Consider the following 26,504-nt stretch of genomic DNA (forward strand, 5'->3'; position numbering starts at 1 on the left):
AAGGATCTGGAAGAAGCAACCAAGTCTGATTTGAAACCCATCAGTTGGAGAAGAATGAAAATGGACAACACAAATGTATTGTTATGGGGAGTACATAACTTTTTTTTTTTTTTTTTTTATACCCACCACAAAAGGGAGTTCTAGGTGTGTGTGTCTGTTCAGCTACCAAAAAATTAAAAACCCAAATGGTGAAATATCAAATGGAAGACAGCGAAACTGACAATTTCCAAAGAATTACATCATCGAAAAAAAGTCATTGAATGGCCATAGTCTGCCAACATCGCTGGGCTCCCCCCAACTATATATACCAATTCTGAGATCGCACTACAGTGGGGAATAGGGCAAATATGAAAGGTTTCCCTTCCCTTAACGTATGCATCACATTACTTCCTGGTTGTTGGCCAGCTATGGTCATTCAATTAATTTATTTTTAGTGATGTCATTGTTCGATAATTGTCGGTTTCACTGTCTTCTTTTCAATATTTCACTGTTTGGGTTCTTTATTTTCGGTAGCCCAACATAGACCCATTGTAGGCATGGTTAACACTTATTCTGCCAGGGTCTTGACTTCATCTATGGCTTTTTGGAAAGGGTTGAATTCTCCATATTCTAGAAGCAGCAGTGTGGTCCTCTATACATACCTTTACAAAACACTGCAAACCTGCAAACTAGAGTTCTTCTGCAAGTCTGGAACATTCTTTATTATGACTATTCTCTAGAGGCTCCTGGACTCTCATCCTTCCCCCTTCAAGTCAGTATAAGCTATGGTAGTCTACTTATATAGTTAAAGCTACTGCAGCAGGGATCAAAATGATGAACAGTAGATAGTCGAATGATCACTGCTCTCATAGTCCTGCCATCTTCCTATTTTTGTATGTTTTTGTTGCCAGGTTGAGGACTAACCTTATCTTTTTCATGGCTTTAGCCTCCCCTGTCTCAGTTGGCATTAAAACTCTGAAGGGCTTGGTGCCCAAACCAGTCTTCTTTCAGCTCTGCTAGAACTGATTAAGGTTTTGGGAATGTGGAAGGTGTCCTGAAGCTTTGGAAGCTGAACAACTGTTATATCCTGAGCAGGATATAACCCATATACGTTAAGCTTCTGCAGCAGTGTTCATTTGAACATCAACTGTTATGGTAAGTTTACTTACACAGGTGTGATTTCTCCACATATTCCTTTTCATCTCAAAATCTTTTCCTTCCTCTAACAGTGATGGGCTCATTTAAGTGTTTTATTTCCTTAATAAGCATGTCATTAAAAACTTGATTAGGCTTAATAAGTGTACTTAAATATACTACCATACTTGCACATTGAAACCTAAATGAAGTCACATTATAAATCAGAAACATTGGTTGCACGTTTGGGGCATTTTTGATATCTAAAACCCCTAGATGCAATTTCCAAATTGATACATTTCTGAAAGTAAATAATATCATATTGTAGAGACTTGAGTTTAATAAGATGTTTACCCAAATTTTCCATTTCTTCCTGCAGTCCTCTATAGTTCTTGTTGACGTTACCACCCCAGGTGTAATTACTAAAGTTAAACCCCTTTGCTGCCATAAAAAAATGGATAAATAGTCATTTTCATTAGGCAGCATATCATCCAGGAGAGACAAATGCACAACAGCCATTAAATTTTGATTAACATTATTGGTGGAACTTTCGGATATTTAACCATGTGGCATCAAATATTATGTCAGATATAAAAAAATGGGGCAAAAACTTTTTGGTAAATCCATAATCTGTGAGGTATATTTCACAGAGGATACTGCTGCTGTGGAACAGTCTTCATTCATGTAAATCAATGTTCAACCCTGTCCATATTTAAGTATACCTTAGATCTATGGATGGGAAACAGAAAATTTACCCCAGGACTGCCTGCTGTACTACTTATGGATAGAGGCAGCTCCTAAATTCTCTTAATCCATCCATGGCTCCACTCACATTATCTAAGGTATGATCCCAGTTATTCTAATTAGAAGTAATATATCATTTTTGACCATCAGATGGGCAAGACCAATCTCTAAAGCCATTAGCCTAGTAATCTCCTATGAACCTATGAATCTAATCAAATGGGATGCATTCATTTGAATACAAAAAGAGAAATTGGCAAAGCTTAAAATGGCCCATAAGGACATCTACCCTAGTATTTACCTATGAACCTGTAAGGGAAAAAAAACTTCCTTTGCATTGAGAGTGCCAGTAGAAGATGATTTTGTACCATCAAATAAATCCTGAGAAGACATAATATCACTACCCGGAAATAAAACTCTAGTAACTCAAACACCAAGCAGCGACCTGTTCTCTTCCAAACTAACAACAGATATCAAATGAATGTGTTCCACGGGAAAGTTTTATTTTATTTAGTGCTGTCCTCTGTCCACATAACAGACCTCTGGAGACTGAATCCACTGACACTACTCCACGTATTAAATATCAATCACCGTCAATAATTGCACAATTAAATATTTATTTTCATGAATAATAACATGCATTTAATTAAAAAAAAAGTTACAGAGTATTGACCTTCTTTCTAATGACGAAATTAACACTACTGTTTTCATCAAGCCTTGGAAATATACTTTCATTGAGGGATTTTTTTTTCCAAATCAATTACTTGTTTAACAGTTAATTCCACCAATTGCCACCTCTCTCGTCCATTCATATTTTTCAAATATGAAAAAATTAAATCTCTTAAAATCAGGCAGAACAGTGTACACTTTTGCAAAGAATTAATGAGGACCCAACTGTCACCGTTACTGATTTACCAAGAGTAACACTAAGCACTGTCAATTTTTATTTCATTTTATTTACAGTTGGTTTACCAGGATAGTCCATTGGGCCAAAATAACCCGTTTTCAATGGAGTCATGGGGAGAAAAGCTCCAAAAACAAGTAGCAAGATTACAATAAGGTATTTGGTTACAATTATTCAATTACTATGTACTAGTAAAAAAATGAAGGAAACTTAGAAATACAGCAGGCTAGTGAACAAATATATACAGATATTACAATCTTGTATAGCTGAAAATAAAAAGTTTACAATATAGAAAACTGAGAAGCTTTTACAACTTAGGGTAGGTTACACTTGATGTATCTTTCATGCTTTCAGGATGAATAGCTTAATACAAGCAAGAGAAAGAAAAATGAGCTTATAGAATTTTTACAGTCTAGAAACTGAGAACCTTTTTCATCTTAGGGTATGTTACAGTTAAGAGGTACCTTTCAAGTATTCAGAATAAATAGCTTAATACAAGCAAGAGCAAGGTCTATGAGTTTAGGAGAGTAAGCGGAAATTCCCATTATGAATAGGGGAGGAGAAGTGGAAATTCCCAGTATGAATAGGGGAGGAGATTATGTGGGGTGGGAGCAGGAGCATTCCCACTGGGATATTAGGTGTGAGTGAAGGGATTTTTTGAATGAGAAGTGATTTGAGGTAGTACGAATGGATAGGGATAAGGAGTTCCATAGACGAGCAAGACTGTAGGATAAGAGATTTTCTCCAGGGGGATGAATTGGTACATACAATTCAATTTGGTTTTGGTTGTTAGATCTTAGTATTCTATCAGGGAGATGCATTTTAAAGGTAGAGGAAAGAGAGGGGCAGAGGGAAGGATTGAAGATGAGCTTCTATGCAAGAGTCGGACGTAGGTGAGGTGATTGGGTAGTTCTAACCATTCTAGTTTGTGGAGAGCCGAACAGTGGTATGAGGAGGACATATGGGTAGTAGCAAACTTGGCAATTTTCTTATAGCAAGAGGAGAGTTGTGTTTTGAGTGAAGATTTGTAGGTTAGTTAGGAGTGGGGCTCCATAAAGGAGGGAGGGGATGATGGTAGATAGGGTGAATTTGGTGGAGGGTGTAAGATAATGATTCTGTTGGTAGAGCATGCCAAGTTTTTAGTGGATTTTTTTATATTTAATTGAAGGTGGGAGTTGAATTTAAGCTGACTGTCAATTTGAACCCCAAGTAATTTGGCCTCAGATACCAGTTCGAGAGGTGTATTGTTATGACTAGTAATAGAGAAATTACTTGGATTGAAAGAGGTAGCTTTAGAGGGGGTGAATACCATTAATTTGGTTTTGGTGGCATTGAGTACAAGGTGAAGTTTTTTCATCCATTGTTCGGTGGCTGAGACTGCATCTTGAGTAAGTTTTAGAAGTGTGGGGATGGAGGTAGCAGAACAAATAATAGTTGAATCATCTACGTATTGGATAAATTTTGTAAAAGGGATAGAGTTGTGGAAATCGTTTATGAATATATTGAAAAGAAGGGGACCCAGTATAGATCCCTGGGGAACACCGGTTGGGGTGTTGATGAAAGGGGAGGTGGCTTTTTTCCATCTTACTGCTTGATATCTATTGGATAAGTAGTGAACCAGTTCAGAGAGAAGGGTGACAAGTTAAGCTTGGAGAGTTTAGTTAGTAGCAGATTGTGGGAGATAGTATTGAAGGCCTTAGAGAGGTCAAGTAGGAGAGTAGAGACAATGTGGCCAGAGTACCGGGCCTTGTTCACAGCTTCCAGGAAGGAGAGAAGGACGGTCATAGTACTGTGACTGGGTCTGAAACCATGTTGTGTTGGAGTTAGTAGGTTATTGTCTAAGAGGTTTGATAGGAGTTGTAGATGGATACACTTTTCTAAAAGTTTAGAGATAGGAGGATAGTGATGGGATGGAAATTAGTGATATTGTTGTTGCTGCCGCCTTTATGCAATGGTACAACAAAAGCCTTTTTCCAGATTTGGGGTACTGAGCTTTCTTGAATGGAATGGTTGATTAGAATGCTGATGGGGTAGGCAATGGCTTCGGCAGCTATGCTGAGAAAGTAAGAAGGAATGTTATCAGGGGCATTAGAGCATGGTTTTAGTTTCTGAAGTAATTTTATTATGGTGGATGTGGCTATAGGTTTTAGTGAGAATGGTGGAGAAAGGGGGGGGGTTTGAGGATGTTGATGATGGAGAGGAGATAAGAGGAGAGGCAGAGGTAAGGGGTGAAAAGTTGGTAGGGCAGGATGGGGGTGTAGTGAGGGGTGTGGTGGGGTTAGAAGATGAAAAAGATGAGGTTAGTTTGGTAATAGAATCAATGAAGAAGGTGTTGTATTGATTGGCCAAGTCTATGTCTGGAGCGTTAGGGACCTGTCTGGGGTTATCTGGTTTGCTGGGATTAAGGAGGGCGGAGATACATTTCCAACATTTTTGAGGGTTTGTTTTATTGTTGTTTTGGAGTATGGAGAAGTAGTTCTGTTTATCGGAAATGATAATCTTTTTTTACTTTGTTTCTGAGTGTTTTGTATTCATTTTGGGCTAGGGGAGTCCTTTGTTTCTGATATGATGACCATGCTTTATCTCTAAGGTGCATAGTTGCTAGTGTGTTTTTTGTTAACCAAGGGGCAGTTTTGTTTTTTATTATTTTTGTTTTTATGGGGGCATGATGCTCTAAGAGGTTTAAAAAAGTTGAGTTGAAGTGGGTGACTGCTTGTTCCAGGGGTAGAGTTTTTAGGGTGTTCCAGCTGATTGTTTTACTAAGGGGGTTGTTTATATTACCACCTGTATCCAGTTATCATCATTGGTGTAATGGTTAAGTTCTTTGCCTTTCATGGACAAGGTGCAAGTTTGATCCTGACCTCCAACCAGTGCCTGTTTGGAGTTTGTGTATTATCTCTCTTCTTCTGTGGGGTTTCTCCAACCTCTGAAAAACATGCTGAGTGTTTCCATCTAAAATTCACCTAAGAATGGAGCTGTGGGCAGCAGCACAGACTCTAGATGGTGGCCTATAGGGGGAAGAGTTGTATAGACCTACCACTTTAGATATCTACTATGGTATGCAGTATGCTCAGGATAGGAGAACACAAATCACAGACTGCTTGCCGTGGCAGGGCTAGACACCCAGCAATGTAAAAATATGGCTATTGATGATTTGGTCGTGTTGGCTAATGTCACCAAATTGGGCATGGGTATTTGCCCGTGAAAAGTTGATTCATGACCCAGTGTAGTCCAACCTATGCCAGACCCATGCTAATGGTCAGAGGAGTCTGTGTGCCCTTATTGGCTGGTGTGCGAGTGCCATGAAGCCCAGCAGTTGTGGGCCAATAAGCTGGTGGCCAGGGGGTATCCAGTTGCTGAGCTTGGGTTACCCGACCAGTCAACCTGCCAACCATGAAATAAGAATTGCCACACACAATATATAGGTTCAGTGACAAAAGGAGGCTTGGAAATGGATGACATGATGGTAAGGAGTAGGCTGGATATCCTATGTATCCAAGAGGTTAGACAGAAGCACAATGCAGTAAAGTCTTTTGGCTTGGAATCCAGAGCCTACTACTTAGGAGGAGGGTGTGGGAATTGTGATGAGGGACAGACTTCAGAAGAGATTGAGGGTTGTCATCCAAATTAGTGACAGACTCATAGTAATCAGACTCCAGCCTACTGATAGGGCTGTATTCATAATCTCAACCTGTGCCTCACAGCAGAGTTGTGATAGTGAGGAAAAGAGAACATTCAGACAGCAGTTGCAGGACCTACTAGATAAAGCAGGACAACAGGAATTGGTTAATAATGGTTGACGTGAATGCACATATTGAGACAGACAGAACAGGATAGGAGGACTGCCTTGGTCTACATGGGTGCAGCAACAGGAATAAAGGAGGAGAGGCCATTCTAGACTTCTGTCTGGTAAATGATTTGATGGTAGCCAACATATGCTTCAGAAAGAGAGACAGTCACAAGATTACGTATAAAAGTGGCCAACATGCAACTCCGGTAGACCTCTGCAAAGTCATCCCTGGTGAAACAGTCTGCTCACAGCATAAATGACTGGTTGCCACAATCAACTGCAAGCAGTGGTCAGGGAAGGCTGAAAACGTGGAAGTTGGAGAGAATGCACAACAGTTTAGGGAATTACTTACTGCTGTAGCACTTCAAGAAGGGAGGAAATAGGTGGAGTTGAAAAAGAATGGCAGCACCTCAAAACAGCATGTGTGAGGACTACAGAACAGATAAGCAGCCAAACCAGGTATGAAACGAGGTACAAAAGGAAAGCTGGTGGTGAAATACAGAAGTCCAGGAAGTCATCAAAAGAAAGAATGTGTGCAGGAAAAAGTAGGGAATAGAAAAGACGGACCAGGCTAGGAAGGAATACTGATAGGCTAACAAAGAGGCTAAGAGAGCAGTTAGTAGCAAAGAAAAAGGCATAAGAGGCACTTTACCAACTTCTAGACTGTGACTCAGTGGATCGCACAAAGAAACTCTATCAGGTTGCAAGGCAAGACAGAAACATACAGAAGATGGTTAGAGACCTTTATAAGGGATGCCAGCAACAAACCTAGTCATGAATCCTCAGGACATCAAAGGCAGATGGAAGGAGTTTGTTCCAGCAACTTCTGAATAAAGAAAACCCCACAGAAGCTTTAATGCCATAGATGTGGTGAGAGAAGAGGAGGTGCCATCCTAGAAGTTGGGAAAAGCAGCAGACTCAGATGAGGTCACAGCAGAGATGATCAAGATGTTGGGTAAAATGGCTCCTGAGGCTACCCATAGCAGTATGGAGAGAAGGACATATCCCAGATGATTAGTGAATAAGCATGCTAGTGCCACTGTTCAAGAACAAAGGGGACATTCACAACTATGGGCAGTGTAGCAGTATCAAACTCCTATCACACTGCCTGAAAGTTCTGGAAAGGGTGAAAGATAAACAAATATGCAAAATAGTAGAAAGTAAGATGGGAAATGAGAAGTTTGGATTCAGATCAGGATGTAGCACAACCGACCCAATGTTTGCAGGGAGACAAATACTTGAGAAGAAGCTGGAAGTGAGGGGGGAGACTCCAACTGGGCATTTCTGGATTTGGAGAAATCATATGACAAGGCCCCAAGAAATCTGATTTGGGCAGTCCTGTGATGGTTTGAAATCCCCAAAAAATTGATAGAATTATTTATTTTATTTATTTTTATTTTATTTTTAACTGGGAAGGTCCGACTGGACGAGGTCCATTTTCAGCAGAGGCCTGGGGAGAAAAGCTTCACTTACATCAAAAAATAGCACATTACAGCAAAACTTTATATTTTTTGTGCAATACATACATACTATGCATATTATAATTAGTGCAAGCTATGTACAAGGACCCAGTGACTCAAGTACAAACAGTGTTCAGTCTTACATAGGGGTTCCCAGTGAGACTGGCTGTGCATCAGGGTTCAGCTCAGAACTCACTACTGTTCATACTGGTGATGGACTACATTAGCAAATGGGTTGGAGGGGACAGGTCATATAAGTTGCTGTATGCAGATGATCTGGCATTAAGGGCAGACTCTGAGCAAGAACTTCATCAAAGGGTAGAGAAAAGAGTGCAAAACTGAATAGATGTGAGATGAAACTGAATACAGATAAAACTGTTGCAATGACAGCAAATGGGGAAATCAGAAGATGCTGAAAATTGAGATAGAAGCAAAGACAGTGGAACAGATTAACAGCTTCAAGCATCTGGGAAGGGTGGTTGAGGAAAAGGGAAGTCTGAATGAGGAAGTCAAAGCTAGAATCAGAGGGGCTGCAGCCAATTTGCATAGAGTGTCAACTGAAAAGTAAGGTGTACAAAACAATAGTGCAGCCAGTACTATTGTATGGTACAGAAACTTAGGCAGTAAAGGCAGAGCAGTTGAGGAACCTAGAGGTGATGGATATGAAGTGTCTAAAACGGGTGTTAGGATGCACACTATGGGATAGATGAAGAAATGAGGACATGAGAGCAGAAACCAAATCAGCTCCAATTGCAGAAAAAGTCAAAGAGAATAGATTACAGTGATTTGGTCACGTTTAGGAAAGCAGAAAGTCTGGTGAAGAAGATTTGGGACAGACAAGATGAATGCAGGAAGAAACGAGGGCATCCAGCAAAGAGGTGGATGGATTGTGAGAGAGAAGACCTGTGACAGTCAGGCATGAGCGTCAAAGAATGTAGGAGACTGGTATTGAATAGAGAGAGATGATGACATTTATCCCCATATAGAAAATGTGAAAACCGGGGTTGATGCTGATGAAATGTTGTGAAGTTTAACATCTCTCTCTCTATATATGAACATCTGCAAAGTGTTAAAAAGAGAGAGATAAACAGTTGTCTCTTTTGATCCTTCCTCTTTTTCTTTAGCAATATAAAGTTTCCCATAATAAGACCCAAAGATCCCCAACAATTGAGATGGTGTCCCCCGTCTGCCCTGTCTCTTTATATTACAGTCTATATACTCCCCTCTCAACCTCTTCTTGTCTTAGCTTGATTGCAAAGCCCTTTTTTTCATTCCATTACTGAAATGAATCCTCTCAATATTTGCTGTTCTTAACATCATACTTTTATCTATACCTGCCTATAACCGTCACCTTATCTCTATTTCCCTAGCCCTGTCAGCTTCTAGTTGCCCCCCCCCCCATAAAACTGTAGCACTTCCAATTTCCGCAAGAACTCCATTCCCTGTTTGTTGGTTAATAGGTTCCCTGCTGCTTTACCTTCCTTGCTCTGTCCTTTCTGTATTTAATTACTACCCCCCCCTAATTTGCTGTTTGGAGGTATCTCAGCTGTCTCTGTCCTCCAAGGTCATCCAGACCTCCTCCTTCTCAATTACCACTGATGTTAGCCATACCTAGTGCAAATCTAGGACTCTTGTTTATTATGGAAAGAATGTATCTTACATTGTTGACCATTGATGCTGTGTTATCTGTCACATATGGTTAGGTTCAAGCAGGATCTTGTATATGAAATCCAAATGTTTCTGGAATGGTTGCCATAGAGTTGGGAAGGCCTCAATATGCAGGCAGCAACCATTATATTGGTCTCCACCCTATCCATGAGCCTGCAGAAAATCCTGTTGATGAATTTGCTGTTGTGGTGGATGCTGGTCTTACAGTTCGCTGCTGTGCCCAAGGCAACTGACTGACTTAGTAATAATTTCACAATGCCCTTTCTAAATTCACTTTAAATAGCTCTGACTTTTCAAGCCATTGGTCAGAGCAAGAGTGATCACAGGACTGTTGCTGTTATAAAAGTGCACTTTCAAGAACTGTCGAAGTTTTAAGGAGATGTAGTTCAACTATGTCTCCTAGCCACAATGGAGCCAGCAGTCTAAGAGGGGCCAATATGACCGTGGCTTATTTCATAATAGATGTCTGTTCAGTGGCAGATACATTTGACAGCATAGTGGGTTTTGTTTTGATACATCTCATCTGCCAGACAGTCCCAGCTGAATCCCTGAATATTTCCCCACTGTCACACCCTGGAAATATCATTGAGCTCCTAGCTCTTCATTTCTATGCATTGTGAACTATCTCCTAAGACAAGTAGACAGGGACTTTAATATCCAGTGGCTACAAAATATAACCTTCTACAACTGTCGAGGCCTCCATCTTTTCCATTACCTGATATGCCCCTTCATCAAAGAAAGGCAGCCAAAAAAAGAGGGCATCCATGTTCTTCAGAAGAGAGGCATTCAACAGTACTCAGCTGATCAGAAAAGGTCCAGATATTATTCAAGATTCTTTTTGGATCCAAAGAAAACAAATAACCACAGTCCTATTGTAGATTAAATAGATTTAGTCAGTCTGATTTATTATGTCCCCAGTATGAAATTCCAAATGATGTCAGTGCAAATGGTACTCCCTTACCTAACCTCAGGGGACTGGATGTGCTTTCTAGATCTCCAAGACACTTTTACATCAGAATAGCCAAGGAGTTGAAAAGATTGCTGTGTGTTTTGGGAGGAGCTTATCATTCACACTTTTAGCACCTAACAGTTGCTTTTACCACAGCCATTAGTGTGTTTATCAAGTGTCTGTTTTATTAGCTTAGCAGAGGTTACAGGGAACAAACGCATTTCCTAGCCACACCAATGCTGGAATATCTGCTGAAAACACACAACAGTTTTCTGATCATGTTCCAGCCCCTTGACATTGCAGTGAACACTGCAAAGTCATGTCTAAAGTCATAGCAAGAGCCACCTTTTGTAGATTGCAGCCTAGACACAGTAAGCTGTTGAGTCAGTTTTCCTCAAAGGAGAATTTTCCCTATACAAAGAACAGTGAATGCGATCCTGCAAAAAATCTTCAGTACAGGACAACTTATTCCTCAAAGTACTGGGACTGATGGCAGCCACCATTTTCTTAGTTAATCTTGCCTGGTTGCACATGAGAGTTCCTGGGGACTCTGAACACTGGTATCAAATCTTGCTAAACTTAGCTCCATTGGTAGATGTAGATACCCAGTCTGGATGTAGGCTGTCACTCTCATCTTCCTGCCCTCCATTGTGACTAAGGTACAGGCATTGTCAAGGCAATACTGGCCAATTATATTGTCACATCAGGAGGCCAAACTGCACATAAATGTTCTGGACATGACAGTATGACTCCTAGCTCTGCAAACACTCCAAGCTTGTCACACGAGTTGCACAGGGAGTATGACCATGATATGGTACATAAAGAACCAAGTAGATTCTTAATCCTGTCCTGTTTGCAAAGAAAAGACATGCAGGTATGGGAATGTGCTGAGTTAAATTACTTTCTAGTAGCAATCCTTATTTGGTGTGGAGCCAGTTCTGTGGTGGTTAGGCTCATTCATGGTCTTCTGATGATGCACAAGTGCTCCCTAAGGTTTTCACTTGTATGGAGAATCTTCTAGTGTTTGGTGAAGACTTAATTTGGTCGTTTAGCATATCCTGCTTACTCCAAGTGCAGCAGCTTCTTTTCCTTCATTCCCTTTCTAGGACAGAGGTTCAAGAATGCTCTAGTTTAGAACTGGCTCTCATGATTACTGAATGCCTTTACTCCTTTCTGTTTCACAAGTTCATACAGCAAGCCAGAGTGAACACGTTCAACGATATTCTCATAGTTTGTTATTGGCATTGGCAGATTTGATTGACTGTGTTGTGTCATCATCTTCTCAAGGAGTCTCTAATTCAGAGACTCTTCAGAACCCTGCTTAGTCACCCATCCATGAAGCCTTGCTTGGACTTTCACTCCCTTACACTAACCTCACAGATTCTCCACATAGGGATGGCAAATGATGCTTAAAATCCCAGCATCCTCCTAATCCATGCTTCTGCTCAAAAGTCCAACATTATGAAATCTTATAAAGGAATGTGGCATGTGTTTACGGTGTTGGTAGTGGCTAGGTGTTTAGATTCTTTTTTAGTTTCCTTTCCAGATTTCGTGGATTTACTTGTTTTAAGTGTTTGGTTCAGGTCTTTGCTTTTCATTAGTCCACGTGCATCCTTTGGATAAATCCATTTTTCACCAGTGCTTCCACAACAACTCTTGGACTTCTCTTAAGGTGTGTAAAGCAAGAGATTCTCTCTTAACTACCTAAAAGGCTGTGCTTGGGGCTTGGTCTTAAGGGTTGAAGGGGATGGACTGGATCTTGATAGATGCGCAAGTTATGTACTATAGCAATAGATCTAGATGCTCCAAGTCCATCCTCGTCAAGAAATTTACCTACCTTCCCCCCTTCATTAACAGAGGCAAAGGTTGGAAAAAGGAGTTGTAGGTATGTAGGCTGTTGGTTAGGCAAGTGCTAAGCAAAGTACCTATGTCCTTGGAAATGTGGAGAGTCTAGCTACTGCAGAGCATTATGGGAGGATGGAAGGCACTAGAACCTGAGAATTTTTTTGGTACCAAGCTGACTTCATCCTGAGGCTAAGTCCTACAGGTTGAAAAGAATGAACTCTAATTATCTAGATGTATCATAATAGTAAGGATACAACTTTTGTATAATTCCTGGTGAAATAACTTGCTTAACACAGTTTATAATTAAAGACTGAATTAATGAATTAAACTCAGAATTGTAGCAGATGAAGCTCATTATCTGTGCATTCATAGCTTTCTGTGCAAAGCTCCTAGATGAGTCTTTAATGTTTTACAAGATGGCAGTAACTTTTTAAAAGTAAACAATATCATTAAAAACAACACAAGAATGAATAAACATATTAGAATTATGTGTGTGTGTTAAAAATAATGCATGATTGCATCGTTTTGTTTAGCCCATCAAACTGCTTTGCACCAACAGCAGTTTGGTGGGACCTATAACTATCATATGCTCCCAGCACTCTAGAAGACATCACATTTGTATAAACTTTGTAATTACTCTTGTTTTTAAATTGCCATTCTATGAGTACAGATTATTAAGTTCTTAACCTCTGTGTGCTTTTTGTTTTGTTTAGGTGGGCGTCTGATGATACGACTTAGTGATAAAGAGGTCGAGTACAGCCCAGATTTCCGTTTCTACATTACTACCAAGCTGTCAAACCCACATTATACCCCAGAAATCTCCACTAAAACCACAATCGTCAACTTTGCTGTTAAGGAGCAGGTCAGTAAGTGGTATTATGGTGGTTTATCTTTTTTAAACAAAAATAATTTATTAGGGCCAAGATCTACTATGTTTAACACCTCCCTGTTTTTTGTCCTTCATGATGCAGTATGCTTTCTTTTCATCAGTACACAAATGATGAGAAGTTCAGTTCGCATTGCTTGGAGGAAATAGTAACTAATCATAATTTGCTGCAGGTTGTGGCAAAGAACTTGGCGACAGCAGAGCAATTATTACCAGTATATTGTGTCTAAATCAAAATGCAGGCAGAAGTAGGAATCTGACAAAGAATGGATTTCCTTTTTGTGATTGTTTATTTTGCCAAGAAAAATAATTTCCATTTTCCAGATGATCTGATGTTGTCTTTTTCATCTGTTCCCCAACTGATGGGTCTTAGATCTGACTTTGGCCACTTCAATAGACTTTGTCTCCATAGCTGAATGTCCTCTCCTTATCCATAATCCTATCCTTAGCCTGGATTACTTCTGATCTCATTTGCCGCATCAGCATTTGGACATGGTCACTTGTAGATCCGGCATGTAGGGACAGTCATTGTTTTTGTCATTTTGCTGTTTGAGAGATTATATTTTACTCTTAGATTTTTTAACCCTTTTAGCCTCCCAGTTACTGTAAAAAAAAAGGTTTCTCTTTATATATAGAAAAAGGTTTTCTGGTTGGGTCTCATGTTTAAGGGCCTTGTGTCCTTTATTTAGTCATTTCCAGCATTATATAGTGTAGACTTTTTTCTTGCTACCCAGTTGTGGGTGCTTCTAGGAATACCATTTCTTCCCTTTACTGCCATAGTTAGTATTTGACTGGTATTCTTCTCTTATTACCTTAGTTAGTATATCTTTCTTTTGCTGCTCTTATGCATGGAAGGATGGCTGACAAGCCAACTGGTTTCAGAAAATGTTCTTCATGTGAGTATAAGATTCTGAGCTCACATGCTCCCTCAGAGTGTGTCTGTTGGCTTGAAGCAGCTCATCTGAGTGTGGATTGTGAAATTTGTGCAGGAATTAAAAATCAGGTGCTTATCTCATGTCATAACAAGCTTGTTCTGAAAGGCCTGCTTCCATCTTCCTCTTCATCTGCTGGAGCTCCCCCTTCCAAGAAGTATTCAGAAAAAAACAAGGGGGATTCTACTGGAAAGGCCAAGGATTCAAGGAAGTGATCCCCCCAATTATTCTCATCCCTCTTCTTTGGGCTATGCTTCACCTGAAAAAGTACAAAAACCTTCAGATCCATCTGGCTCCTTGGATCTGACTCATTCTAAATCCAAGCCACAATCCGCCGTTTACATAGATTTTCTACAGAGCCCATCACTTCGAAATTTCATTCACCCTAAGAGACTCCTTGAAGGACTTCCAGACCACCTTTCAACCTCTTTGTACCTCATGTCAATTAGGAGCGTGACGAATGCAGATGTGGATAGGATGATGAGAATATTTCTCAGGACCCAGATTCAGTCAGGAGTTATATCATCCCCATCTCCCACTGGACCAGTAAACCTACCATCATTCTAGCCCCAGCTTTGAACTCCTACTCAGATTCACCCTTTGATTTCAGAGCCTTTGTACCTCAAGATACTGAACTTGTCTGTGCTGGATCTGAAGGCCTGGCCTTCAATGACTCCAAAACCATCTCTGATCCGTATGGAGATGACTCTTTTAAAGACGGAAGGATCTCAGAGCTGTAGCATCCACGCCAGAGCTGGGGGACTGGGTTTATCTCCAGTATTCTTGGAGCCGTCCCTCCCCCTTGGAGCCTCCGTGCCAGACAGCTCAGCTCCAACCTCTGTCGAAACAGGATCATGGGAATGCTCTTCGTCATCCTGGACAGGTAGCTTTGGTCAATTCTCAGTTCCCCCATGACTTCTGCCTTTAATATGATGAAGAGAGCATTTTCCACCTTTGTGGATAGGACATCCTTGCCTGTCTTGGGTCCTCCCCTGTAACTGTCTGATTGTGGGTGCTGAGTCTTTTCATCCTGTCCTATTGGGACAGCCAGCATGACCAGGTGTGGAGACAGTCCTCATCCAGGACTCTGCTCACACTTCTAACTCCTCCCCATATCCTCCAGATCACACCACCAGAGAGAACCCTCGAAAGTGGAAGTGTAAAAAGAGGCACTTAGATTCCTTGCAGGAATCCTTGATGGATGGAAGACACTGACTTTGATAAAGGGGAGGGGGCCCCCAGCTCACCCCTTGAGGATGTCTAATTTGGTGACATCCTTGAACTTTTAAGACAAAAAAGTGGTTGGTGTTCCTACCCCATCCCCCTCCTAGGAGGAATTGGTGTTTCTCAAAGCTTTTGGAGCTGGCTCAGCTATATCCTGGGTATTCCCTCTCACAGATGCAATAGTAGATTTCATTTCGCACTGAGAAGGATCTGGATGTTACGGAGACAGTCCCCAAAAGGCCAGATAAGAACCTGGTGGCACCAAAGGATCATGCCCACTGGAGCAAGGGTCTCCCTGTAGATGCTATGGTGGTAGCAGCAGCCACCAAGAAAGAAAGAACAGAGTTCTTCTGTTCATCCCTTGAACAGAGAGTCCAGAGCATTGGACAGATTTGGTAAATGTGTTTACTGTTTGGCACATGTAACAAGATTTCAGAGGGACTTGATCAAGGAGTTTTCCATTGCCTACTCAGGGTCCATGTGTGCAAAGAACAAGAAAAACATTTCTTCTCAACTGGCCACCCTTCATTCTTTATCGAATGCTTCCATGAGGCTGATTTTTCATGCCTCAGATGGAGCTTCAGGCACCATGAATTCAGGAATTACCATGAGAAGGCACACTTGGATGCACCTTTGTGATTTTGCAGAGGCCTTCAAGTCATTATTCATCAATGCTTATTTGGACAGTGCAGTGGTGCACCTGTAGCGCTGTCGCCTTACAGCAAGAAGTTCTCTGGTTTGATTCTCGGCTGGGGTGCCTTCTGTGCGGAGTCTGCATGTCCTCCCTGCATCCGTGTGGGTTTCCTCCCACATTACAAAGACATGCGTCTGGAGTTGTTCTCCCTGGGCCTCTGCTGAAAATTGGCTTTGCTCCAAGTCGGACTTTCCCGGTTAACAAAATGTAAAAAATAAATAAATCATTCATCAAAGCTTATTTTGATAGAGCCACCTTATTCAGCTCTAAGGTGAAGGAAACTCTCTCCAAGAGCAAACAGGATGAGAAGACATTATCTACCACTGGGATATGTTTATCTCTCAGAGGATCTTTTCATGAAACCAGGTGAGGGTAGGAAAATGTGTTTCCACAAGTCCTAAGAGTCTTTCCAGGGCTCCTATGGTGATAGATCTCCCTGCAGTGGGGGTTAGACCCTAACAGTAGAAGTCACCCACTCAGCAGAGGGAGGCCCATAACACCAGGGCTTCAGGGTTCCATTCTCTGAGAAGCCTTTTTAACATTTCTGAAATGTTGCACACCTGCTTCACTCTGGAGGCAGTCAGGGGGCACTTATCCTTGCATGCAGAAGCTTGGACAGTCATCACCAAAGATACTTGGGTGCAGAGGATAGTGTCCAGAAGTTATTACATACCATTTTCCCTTCAACCTCCCAATCGATCCAGAAGAATTCCTGATGTTCCACCTAGATGGAGGAAAGTGGCAGCTATAGAAATAGAACAACTGCTGGCAAAATGGGTCATCCACAAGCTCCTCCAAGACCAGCAAGGATTCAGAACTTACTTGTAAAACAGTGATACTGTGCTATCTTCTCTCGTAACAATAGAGGGAACACAGTATGATGCGACCACAGGAACGTTTATTGAAGCATAACACAAAAGTTAACTATTACAATAGCCGTATGAGTTAAGCGCTTTCACCTACAATCCTTAGGCTTCTTCAGAACTCATACAAACGGTCAATGCGCCAATTTAAATAACCTTTTTGGCGCAAATTCATTTAAAAAAACTTTTGACATTTAAAGTGCTAGAGTGCTAAAAAATGAGTGTTGTACCAACCAATAATAAACACAACAGCACGCTAAACCTCTTCCTAATAATGACTTACTACATTAAACATATACATTGTATTTGCACTTGATTTAATATAATACAATTTGATGTCCTGTTCATAACTTCGTACTACTTGTTAAAAATATATGTATGCTTCTCTCAATTGTTTTTAGCCCCCAGAGTGTTCACCAAATGCATGGTAATGGTTGCAGCTCACATCTGTTGCCATACCTAGATGACTGGCTCATTACCGCAGCCACCAGGCATCTACTGCTCTAGGCAAGGAACTACATTCTTCAAACTTGCTCCTTGCTGGGGAATGCTATTACCTACAGAAAATCCCATCTAGAGCCAATGCAGCATTTAGAGTTCATAGGGTGGTGTTAGACACAAGCACCTCTATCTCATCTCTATCCCAAGAAAGACTTTAAAGAGTAAAATCACACCTCAGCCAGATTATTCACACCAGAACAATTACTGCAAAACTGATCTTACAGATTCTAGAATCTATGGTGGCCACTATCTCTTTAGTTACCCTTGTGAGGTTTCACATGCAAATTCTACAATGGGTCTTAGTGTCATGATGGTCATTACTGAATCAACCAGTATCTCATCAAGTACTGATCTCCTGTTTATACAAAAAGGACCTGAGTTGGTGGCTCCATTCCAATTGCATTCTGTCGTACCGTCAATTTGTCCCCTCCACAACCCCAAGCCATAGTGACCATGGATACATCCTGGATGTGGGGGCATTATTTTGGAAAGACAGTCTAAGGCACTTGGTCCAAGTTAGAGGCCAATTTGCACATCAGTGTTCTATTGATGAGGGCAGCGCACATGGCATTGCAAGCATTCCAAGAATCCCTACCCTCGGGAACAATTGCAATCCAAACAGACAATGTCAGTGGTTTGGTACATCAACAAACAAGGGGGAACCAAATCTTACCCTCTTTGCTGAGAAGCACTCAGAGTGTGGCAATGGGCAACTTAATCTGACCACTTTCTAATTGCAATGCATATTCCAGGGGGCTCAAACATGATCACAAACAAATTGAGCAGGAGCATTCTGATGCCTCACGAGTGGTCTCTAAACCCTTTCATTGCGGAAAAGATATTCCATCAATGGCACCAGCCCTGCTGCATTTTCTTTGCATTCCCCTTGAACAACAAGTACAGCAGCTACTTTGCCCTGATCATCCCTCTGGGGGGAGTCAACAAGAGGTGTTCTTCACAACTGTCCCCCTGGTCTACTGTATACCTTTCCCCAGATTCCTCTCATTTCCCATTTTATGAAGAAAACCAACAGACTGAAAAACACAATAATTCTCATTGCCTCATTCTGGCCTTGACAGATATGGTTTCCCTTTCTGTGGCGTAATTCAGGAACCTTGGACACTGGACCCAGCTCCAGACCTATTGTCTCATCCAGAGGGGACTCATTCACCCAAATCTTCAAAATCTCAAGCTCACTGCATGGCTTCTTGAGTTCCAGTGATTGCCAGGCATACTAGCCTTACAGCCCAGTTCAAAGAATTGTTCTAGTCTCCCACAAAACTTCGAATAGACGATTGTACAGCAACAAGTAGCAAAGATTTTCAAAATGGGCTACAGACAGCAATCTCAACCTATATTCTGCACCAGTTCATAAGGTCTTGGAATTTTTAGCATCGGATTTTAATGCAGGGGCATCCTCCTCGACTATACGGGTTCATTTAGCTGCAATTTCAAATTTGCATAATGGTATAAATGACACAGCTCTAATGTCACACAAACTTTGTAAAACCTTACTGTGAAAGGAAGCCTATTGTTGAGACCTCCATACAAGGATCTGCCTACACCTTGGGACTTGAATATGGTGCTACAATCTTTGATTTATCCCCCATTTGAACCTTCAGCGAATTGTGATTTGAAGTATTTATCCTGAAACAACCTCCAACTGAAGTTGTTAATCTTCTTCCTATTCATCACTGATGGTTTCGGTTCTGAGCCCTCGGAACCGAGTCGGCCTTATGCCAAGCTTGTATGCACCAAAAGCTCTCGAGCTAAGCTGCTACCCACAATGCCCTTCACTCAGTTACCTCAGATCTCATTTGCCGCACAGCCATATAGCAGCGTTTCACCGAGCTGTCCAGCTAATTGTTATATTTTTCTAAATTTTACAAGTTTTTGTGGATTTTTCCTGTTAGCTTGCTAATTTCTTGTATCTTTACTACACTCAGCTCTACCCACAGGTATTTCCTTTTGTACCATTTTTGGTATTGACCCTTCTACCTTTGTGGTATTCCCAATACCATTGTTGGCATTTCCCTCTTTCCTTCACTTTCTTCTATTTTTGTGTGTGTGAGTGTTTCCTATTATGTCTGAGAAGAAAGGGACTACGGTGTTTAAACACTGCTCTTCTTGCAGTGGTAAACTCCCGAATAGTGACCGTCTTGAAGACTGTGTGTATTGTTTGGGGGTTCTGCACTTACTGGCGAAACCCTCATGTGATATTTGTGCCAGCGTCAGTCAGCGGACGCTGAATGAGCGACAAAAATTTTTGGAGGCTATTTCTGCGTCGGAGTTCTCGTCCCCTCCTTCTGTGGACAAGAAATGTCCTTGCTCAGACCCCTCTTCACTGGCCGGTGATAGGGGCAAAAGCCATAAGCACAGGGCCCATAAGATTTCCACTGAGCACCATACTGCCTCCTCGGTTCCAACCACCTCTGCTCCGAGTTTGGCTCCAATGATTCATACCGAGGTCACCTCGTCGACACCTGCCCCGGCTCTGACGACTATGGCGCCAACTACAACCTCAGTTACGATCAGTTTCTCTGCCTCCATCTCAGCACCGACATCCCCCATCTCCATCCCGACGTCGGTTCCGACACCTTCGGAGCCGTTATTCAGCTCCACCCCAGCTGTGACCTCAGCCCGTGCCTGTTCTTGGCTCCGATCATTCCTTTGTTGCCGGTTTCCAAATTGGAATCGTCGGTGCCATTCTGTGATACACCATGAACCCAGTACTCTACATCTGCAGATCCATTTGCCAGACAAGCCTTCAGTCCCTTTTTGGACCGGCCTGATTCCCCCTTAGGGGCATCGGTAAGGTCCACCAGGAGCCTTTTAGAATTGGATGTGGTGTGCCTATCTGCTGACCACCAGGAGAATTACAAATTTTCCTGGACACACTCTAGTCTTTGGGTCTATTACACATGCAACCCCTACATACTCTCCTCCCTTGGATCCCTCGGTTCCGAGGCTCATATACCCGATGTCTACAAGAGGACCCCTTCCCTCAGTGCCGACAACAACAGTGTCTGATGCTTCCAGGCCCCTTTGGGTGTCGGTTCTTTCGGAACCCACCTTTCCTCAATCTCATGCTTGGGGGGTGGGACCCTCTGTTCTGGCCTCGGTACCGGCTGTGTTGCCGATTCCATCTTCGGGTCTGAGGGTGACTCCCGCCCTGAGTATCCCTGGGGGTGGACCGTGTGGAGCGGGGTGTGACCCTGGTTCTGAAATTGTCTTCTTCGGTTATGGGCTCCTATTCCTCTTCAGGTGGGCCTGCTTTCCGGGTGATGGAGAGGGTGCTTGCTTCTAGCAATCCTCCTACATCAGTCATCCCACCAGTTCCATCTGAGCTTCAGCTGTCAAAGGCCACCCCCCCAGGACTCAGAGAGCACAAGGCCCACAAAACCCCTGTTCAGGGTATTTCCCTTTCTGAGTCCTCTTTGGATGCTCCCACCGAAGAACCCCCTCAGAAATGGGTGTATAAGAGGAAACACATGGACTCCCTAGAGGAGTCCCTCACAGAAGATACAGACTATGATGATGGGGAAGGATCCCTATGGTCACCCCCTGATGATGTCTCATTTGGAGACATCCTGGAAATCTTGAAAGAGAGGGGCGACTGGAAGCCCACCAATTCTTCCTCAGAGGGATCCATATTCCTGCAGGCCTTCTGCTCTCGGCCCTCTACTTCTTGGGTGAGCCGCCCTGCCGATGAGTTGGTCAAGCTCATGGTGCAGTGGGCGTGAAAGAGCCCTGATACTGTTGAGGCCATCCCTAGGAGATCAGATAAAATACTCTCCCCTCCAGAGGATCAACCCCATTGGTCTAGAGGTTTACCAGTCGACGCTATGGTGGTGGTGGCAGCCACAAAAAAGGACCTTGCGGAGGAAAGTCCTACTGTTCACCCACCCAATAAAGAGTCCCGGGCGGTGGACAGGTTAGGGAAGCGAGTTTTTGTGTCAGTGACCTTTGCAGTCAGGTCTTTGAACTTTTTGGCACATTTTACAAGGCTCCAGAGAGATCTCGTCACCGAACTCTCTGGAACCCTCGCATGTCATGTTTCGGGTAGGAGACGTGATAAAGTTGCTTCCCAACTTGCCACTCTAGAGCCAATATCCAATTCATCCATGAGATTGCTGTCCCACGCAACCGAAGGAGCAGCTAGAGCTGCAGGTGCAGGCGTAGTCATGAGGCGGCACTCCTGGATGCGCATTTCTGACCTCGCGGACTCCTTCAAATCTTCCTTTTTAAATGCTCCCATTGAACCATCAGCTCTGTTCAATGCAAAGGTCAAGGATACATTAGCCAGGTGTGAGCAGGACGGGAAGACCTTGTCTGCCATGGGCTTACGCTTTTCCAAACCTCAGCATTCCTTCTCCAGGAACCAGAGGAGTGGGAAGATTTGGCACAAGAAGTCTCAAGGTCCTTTCCGTAACACACATGGTGAGGACTCCCCCAGAGGCAGATGAGGTTCCAATAATGGAAGAAGCCCCTTTCGGGGAAGAGGGTGTCCCTTGAATCAAGACTCCAGAGATTCCTTCTCGGGAAGACCGTATCAGTGCTCCTGAAGCACTGCCTGATTGCTTTCCTCTGGAAGCAGTCAGGGCACGTTTCTCTCTGCACCAAGCTGCCTGGCTCTTCATTACAAACGATCAGTGGGTGCAGAGAATTATTACCAGAGGCTGTCACATTCCCCTAATATCTTATCCAAGACCTGCAAAATCCCTTCCCAATGTTCCACCCAGTCAAAGGGAGGAGGCAGCTTCCAAGATATGAAAGCTATGTCAAAAACGAGTCATCCAACAGGTCCCCCCAGACCAGTGCAGATCAGGGTTATACTCAAGATTCTTTTTGGTGCCAAAGAAGACTGGGGACTGAAGGCCCATTTTGGATCTCAGCCAGCTAAACAAATCAATAGTTCAGACCAAGTTCCGCATGGTCACGATTCAATCCATCCTTCCCTTTCTGCAGGAGGGTGTGTGGATGTGCTCGTTAGACCTCCGGGATGTGTATTACCACATCAAGATGGACAAGTGCTCCAGGAGTCTCCTTTGCTTCCGGCTGGGATCCAATCACTACCAATTCAGAACCCTGCCATTTGGTCTCTCGACGGCCCCCAGAGTGTTCACAAAATGCCTAGCAGTGGTCACAGCTCATCTGAGACTTCTGGGATTCCAGGTGTTTCAGTATCTAGATAATTGGCTCCTCTCCACCCCCACCAAGCACCTTCTGGTCAGGGACCTCCGCTACACTCTAGTACTAGCAGAGTCGCTGGGCATCACCATCCACTGGGAAAAATCCAACCTTCAGCCCTCACAACAGTTGGAATTCATAGTGGCAATATTCAACACTCAATCAAGTCTTAATCTTCCTCCTCACAGTCTTCAGAGATTAAGGGCACAAGTTCAAGTGATACTCAGTCCAAGAAAGATATCTGCAAGGGAAGTTCTCCAGGCTCTGGGGTCTATGGCTGTAGCCATCCCAATTGTTCCCCTAGCTAGATTACACATGAGACTGCTACAATGGCTTCTTCAGTCCCAGTGGATATCCAATCTCCATCCCCTGAGCTCACAGATCCTCATCACCAACACCTGCAAACAAGATCTCCTCTGGTGGATGAGTACAAATGAAAACCTTTGGTGTCGCCCCTTCCAAGATCACCAACCCAGCGCCACGGTGACCATGGACACTTCCCTGATAGGGTGGGGGGCCAATTCCAGGGAAAGTCAATCCAGGGCATGTGGTCCAGTATAGAGGTCAGCTTGCATATCAATGTTCTGGAGTTAAGAGCGGTGCTATTGGCATTACAAGCTTTCCACCTGCTCCTTCCATCTAGACTGATTGCTATCCAGTCGGACAACATGTCCATTGTGTGGTACATAAACAGGGACGAACCAAATCCTACCCCCTGTGTCGCAAAGCCATGAGAATCTGGCAGTTGGTGATAACTTCCAACCGCTTTCTGATCGCAACGCATATCCCGGAGAGCTCCAATGTGATTGTGGACAGACTAAGCAGATGCATCCTTCGTCCTCACGAGTGGTCTCTCAATCTGAGTGTGACGGCAGAAATCTTCAGCCATTGGGGCCAGCCATGCTGTGATCTTTTCGCCTCCCCCTCAAACACAAAATGCAGCAGCTACTTTGTCCTCTTTTCCCCTTGCGGGGAGTCACCGAGAGATGCTTTGATTCACGATTGGCCCGTGGGTCTCCTTTATGCTTATCCTCCGATTCCCCTGATTCCTCTTTTTCTAAAGAAAGCTATTCGGTTGAGAAGCAAAGTGATCTTCATTGCCCCATTCTGGCCTCGTCAGTTGTGGTTTTCCTTCCTCCGACCTCATCTGTTATAACCTCCTTGAATCCTAGACACTCGTCAGTACCTCATATCTCATCCACAAGGGCTGACTCCCCTGAATCTGTCTACTCTCAAGCTGACGGCTTGTTTTCTCCACTTCCATTAGTTGCTAGGCAGGAAACCCTTTCTTCATCCATCCGTGATATTATCCTGGCCTCACATAAACCATGTACCAGAAAACTTTACAGGGACAAATGGAAATGATTCTCTATTTGGTCACATGATCGGAAGCTAGATCCGTTCTCACCTCCTGTAGCTACTATTCTTCATTATCTTGCTGAGCTATTCGACAATGGTGCATCAGTTTCCACCATTTGGGTCCATTTAGCAGCTGTTTCCAACTTCCATAATGGGTCAAATGGAGTTCCGCTTATTTCCACCCGAGTTTGCAAGACCTTCCTCAAGGGAATATTCCTCAGCTGACCTCCCATCAGGCAGCCGGTGGAAGCATGGAATCTCTCCCGGGTTCTCCAGTCTCTCTCTCTACTCCCTTTTGAGCCTGTGGCAACATGTGATCTAAAATTCCTGTCATAGAAATCATTATTTCTGGTGGCAGTCACTTCAGCCAGATGAATATCTGAGTTGCAAACCTTATGTATCAAGAGCCCTTATCTAATCTTCCATAAGGACAGAGTATCACTCCGTACTAATCCATCCTTTCTTACCAAGGTGGTTTCCAACTTTTCTATTAATCAATCCATTGAGCTCCCTGTGTTCTTTCCAAATTATTCAAACAAGAGAGAATACTGCCTACATTCATTGGATGTTCATAGGCAATTACTTTTCTACCTGGACAGAACTAAGTCCTTTAGCAAGTCGGACCAACTTTTTGTTTCCTTTGCGGGCCCTAGTATGGGAGGTGCAGTATCGAAAGTTACCTTGTCAAAATGGCTCAGAGATTGCATTAGCTTTTCATATTCGCTTATGAATGAATCTAAGCCTGGTCAAATCAAAGCTCACTCCACTACAGCTATGGCAGCATTGGTTGCCTTCCACTCTAGGGCCTCCATGGATGACATCTGTGCAGCTGCCATTTGGGCTAAACCCTATACCTTTATCAAGCATTACAAATTGGATCTTATCTCCAGGGTAAGAGAGGTCTTTGGTTCAATGGTTCTCAGGAATGTTCTTCCATAAGTGCCACCCAGGTTCTCCAAGTAGCTTGGGATTCAGTCCCATCAGTGATGAATAGGAAGAAGATCAACAACTTCAGATAAAGAAGTTATGTCTTACCATAACATTCCATCTGATATTGTTAGTCCTCATTCATTCCTTACACATGGGTATTGGTTCTGAGCTCGGAACCTAGCCTGCCATTTTCCAAGCTCGCATCAGCTTCAAACTCTCGAGCTAAACTCTTACCCACAATCCCCCTCTCCCTGTTACCTCAGATTTTGTTTGCCGCGTTGCCATTCGGTCGTGTCAAGCTACTTCTCGAGCTAAGTACAGTCAGTCGTTGTTTAATAGCTTTACAGATTACTTTTCTGTCAGAAAAGTTCATATTTTATTGTCTCTTACCCTATTGCATCTAGCATTCATAATTTCTTCAGATTTTTCTTCTCTTTCTGTACTACTTTTACCACAAGGTATTCTCTCTTTACCATCGTTGGTAATCTTTTTCCCTTTTTCTCTCATACCTTCGGGTACTCTCTTGTACCATTGTTGGTACTTTTCTATTATTTAATTTGTTGTCATGGCAGATAAAAAAGGTAGTCCAGGGTTTAAGCAGTATTCTGATTGTGGACACAAACTGTCTACTTCTGATGCACACTCTTTGTGTGTTTATTGTTTGGGAGCTTCCCAATTGTCTGTTGACCCACCCTGTACTATTTGTGAGAACTTTTCTAATAGAACCTTGTTGGAAAGGAAAAACAAGACTGATACTGAAGGGACTTCTAAAATCTCCCTTTTCAGAGGCTATTTCTTGGTCGGAGGTCTCAACCCCTCCTAGAGCCCATAAGAAAACCTTGGATGTTCCTACTAAGGCTAAATCTTTGCCATCGTCCCTGGCTGGGGACTCCCACCAACAAAAACCTAAAAAGGTTAATGTTTCGGCTCTGGAGCTCTCTGTCAGCCCCAGTGCTTTCGGTGCCTAGACCTTCAGCTCCATTAGTGATTTTGACTCCATCTTCTCCTGCAGCCTTCTATATATCGGCACCGAATGGCTCCTTGGTTCAGACCATTGCCAATGTATTGGCACCGACTGTTCAGTCGGTGCAGACCTTGACCGTGTCGGCTCCGAGATCTTCCTCGGAACCGACACCTTATTGTTGACTCCAGTTTTTTCGGTTCCAACTTCGGCACCGGCAACCACTTCGGCACCGATCCCTGTGTCGGTGCAGACAATGACCTCGGCACTGATGACTTCTTCGGTGCAGACAGCAGTAGTCCAGTCTTTCTCAGCACCGTTGTCCTCGGTGCAGTCAGATGAGATGGGCACCATGTCTGCCTCTTCTGTGGACAGGCCTGTTTCTCCCTCAGTCTCCATGAGGTCCACTAGAAGCATTTCCGAACATGATGTGTTGCGTCTTGTGGACCAGGTACTCTTGGACAGAGGTATCCCACCCCTCAGGAACCATCCTT

At 43.1% G+C, this 26,504-nt stretch overlaps 1 protein-coding gene across 1 annotated transcript in view; it reads left to right on the forward strand.

Annotated features, from left to right (window-relative positions):
* Window positions 1-26,504, forward strand: part of DNAH2 (dynein axonemal heavy chain 2) — a 6,636,854-nt gene that overhangs the window by 5,576,044 nt on the left and 1,034,306 nt on the right. Inside the window, exon 71 of the mRNA XM_044077324.1 lies at window positions 13,184-13,332. Within this exon, the coding sequence (XP_043933259.1) occupies window positions 13,184-13,332 (149 nt within the window). The remainder of the gene's footprint in view (window positions 1-13,183; window positions 13,333-26,504) is intronic.

The sequence above is a fragment of the Protopterus annectens genome, chromosome 7.part0 (assembly GCF_019279795.1).
Source record: "Protopterus annectens isolate FY-2018-M chromosome 7.part0, PAN1.0, whole genome shotgun sequence".
NCBI lineage: Eukaryota > Metazoa > Chordata > Ceratodontiformes > Protopteridae > Protopterus > Protopterus annectens.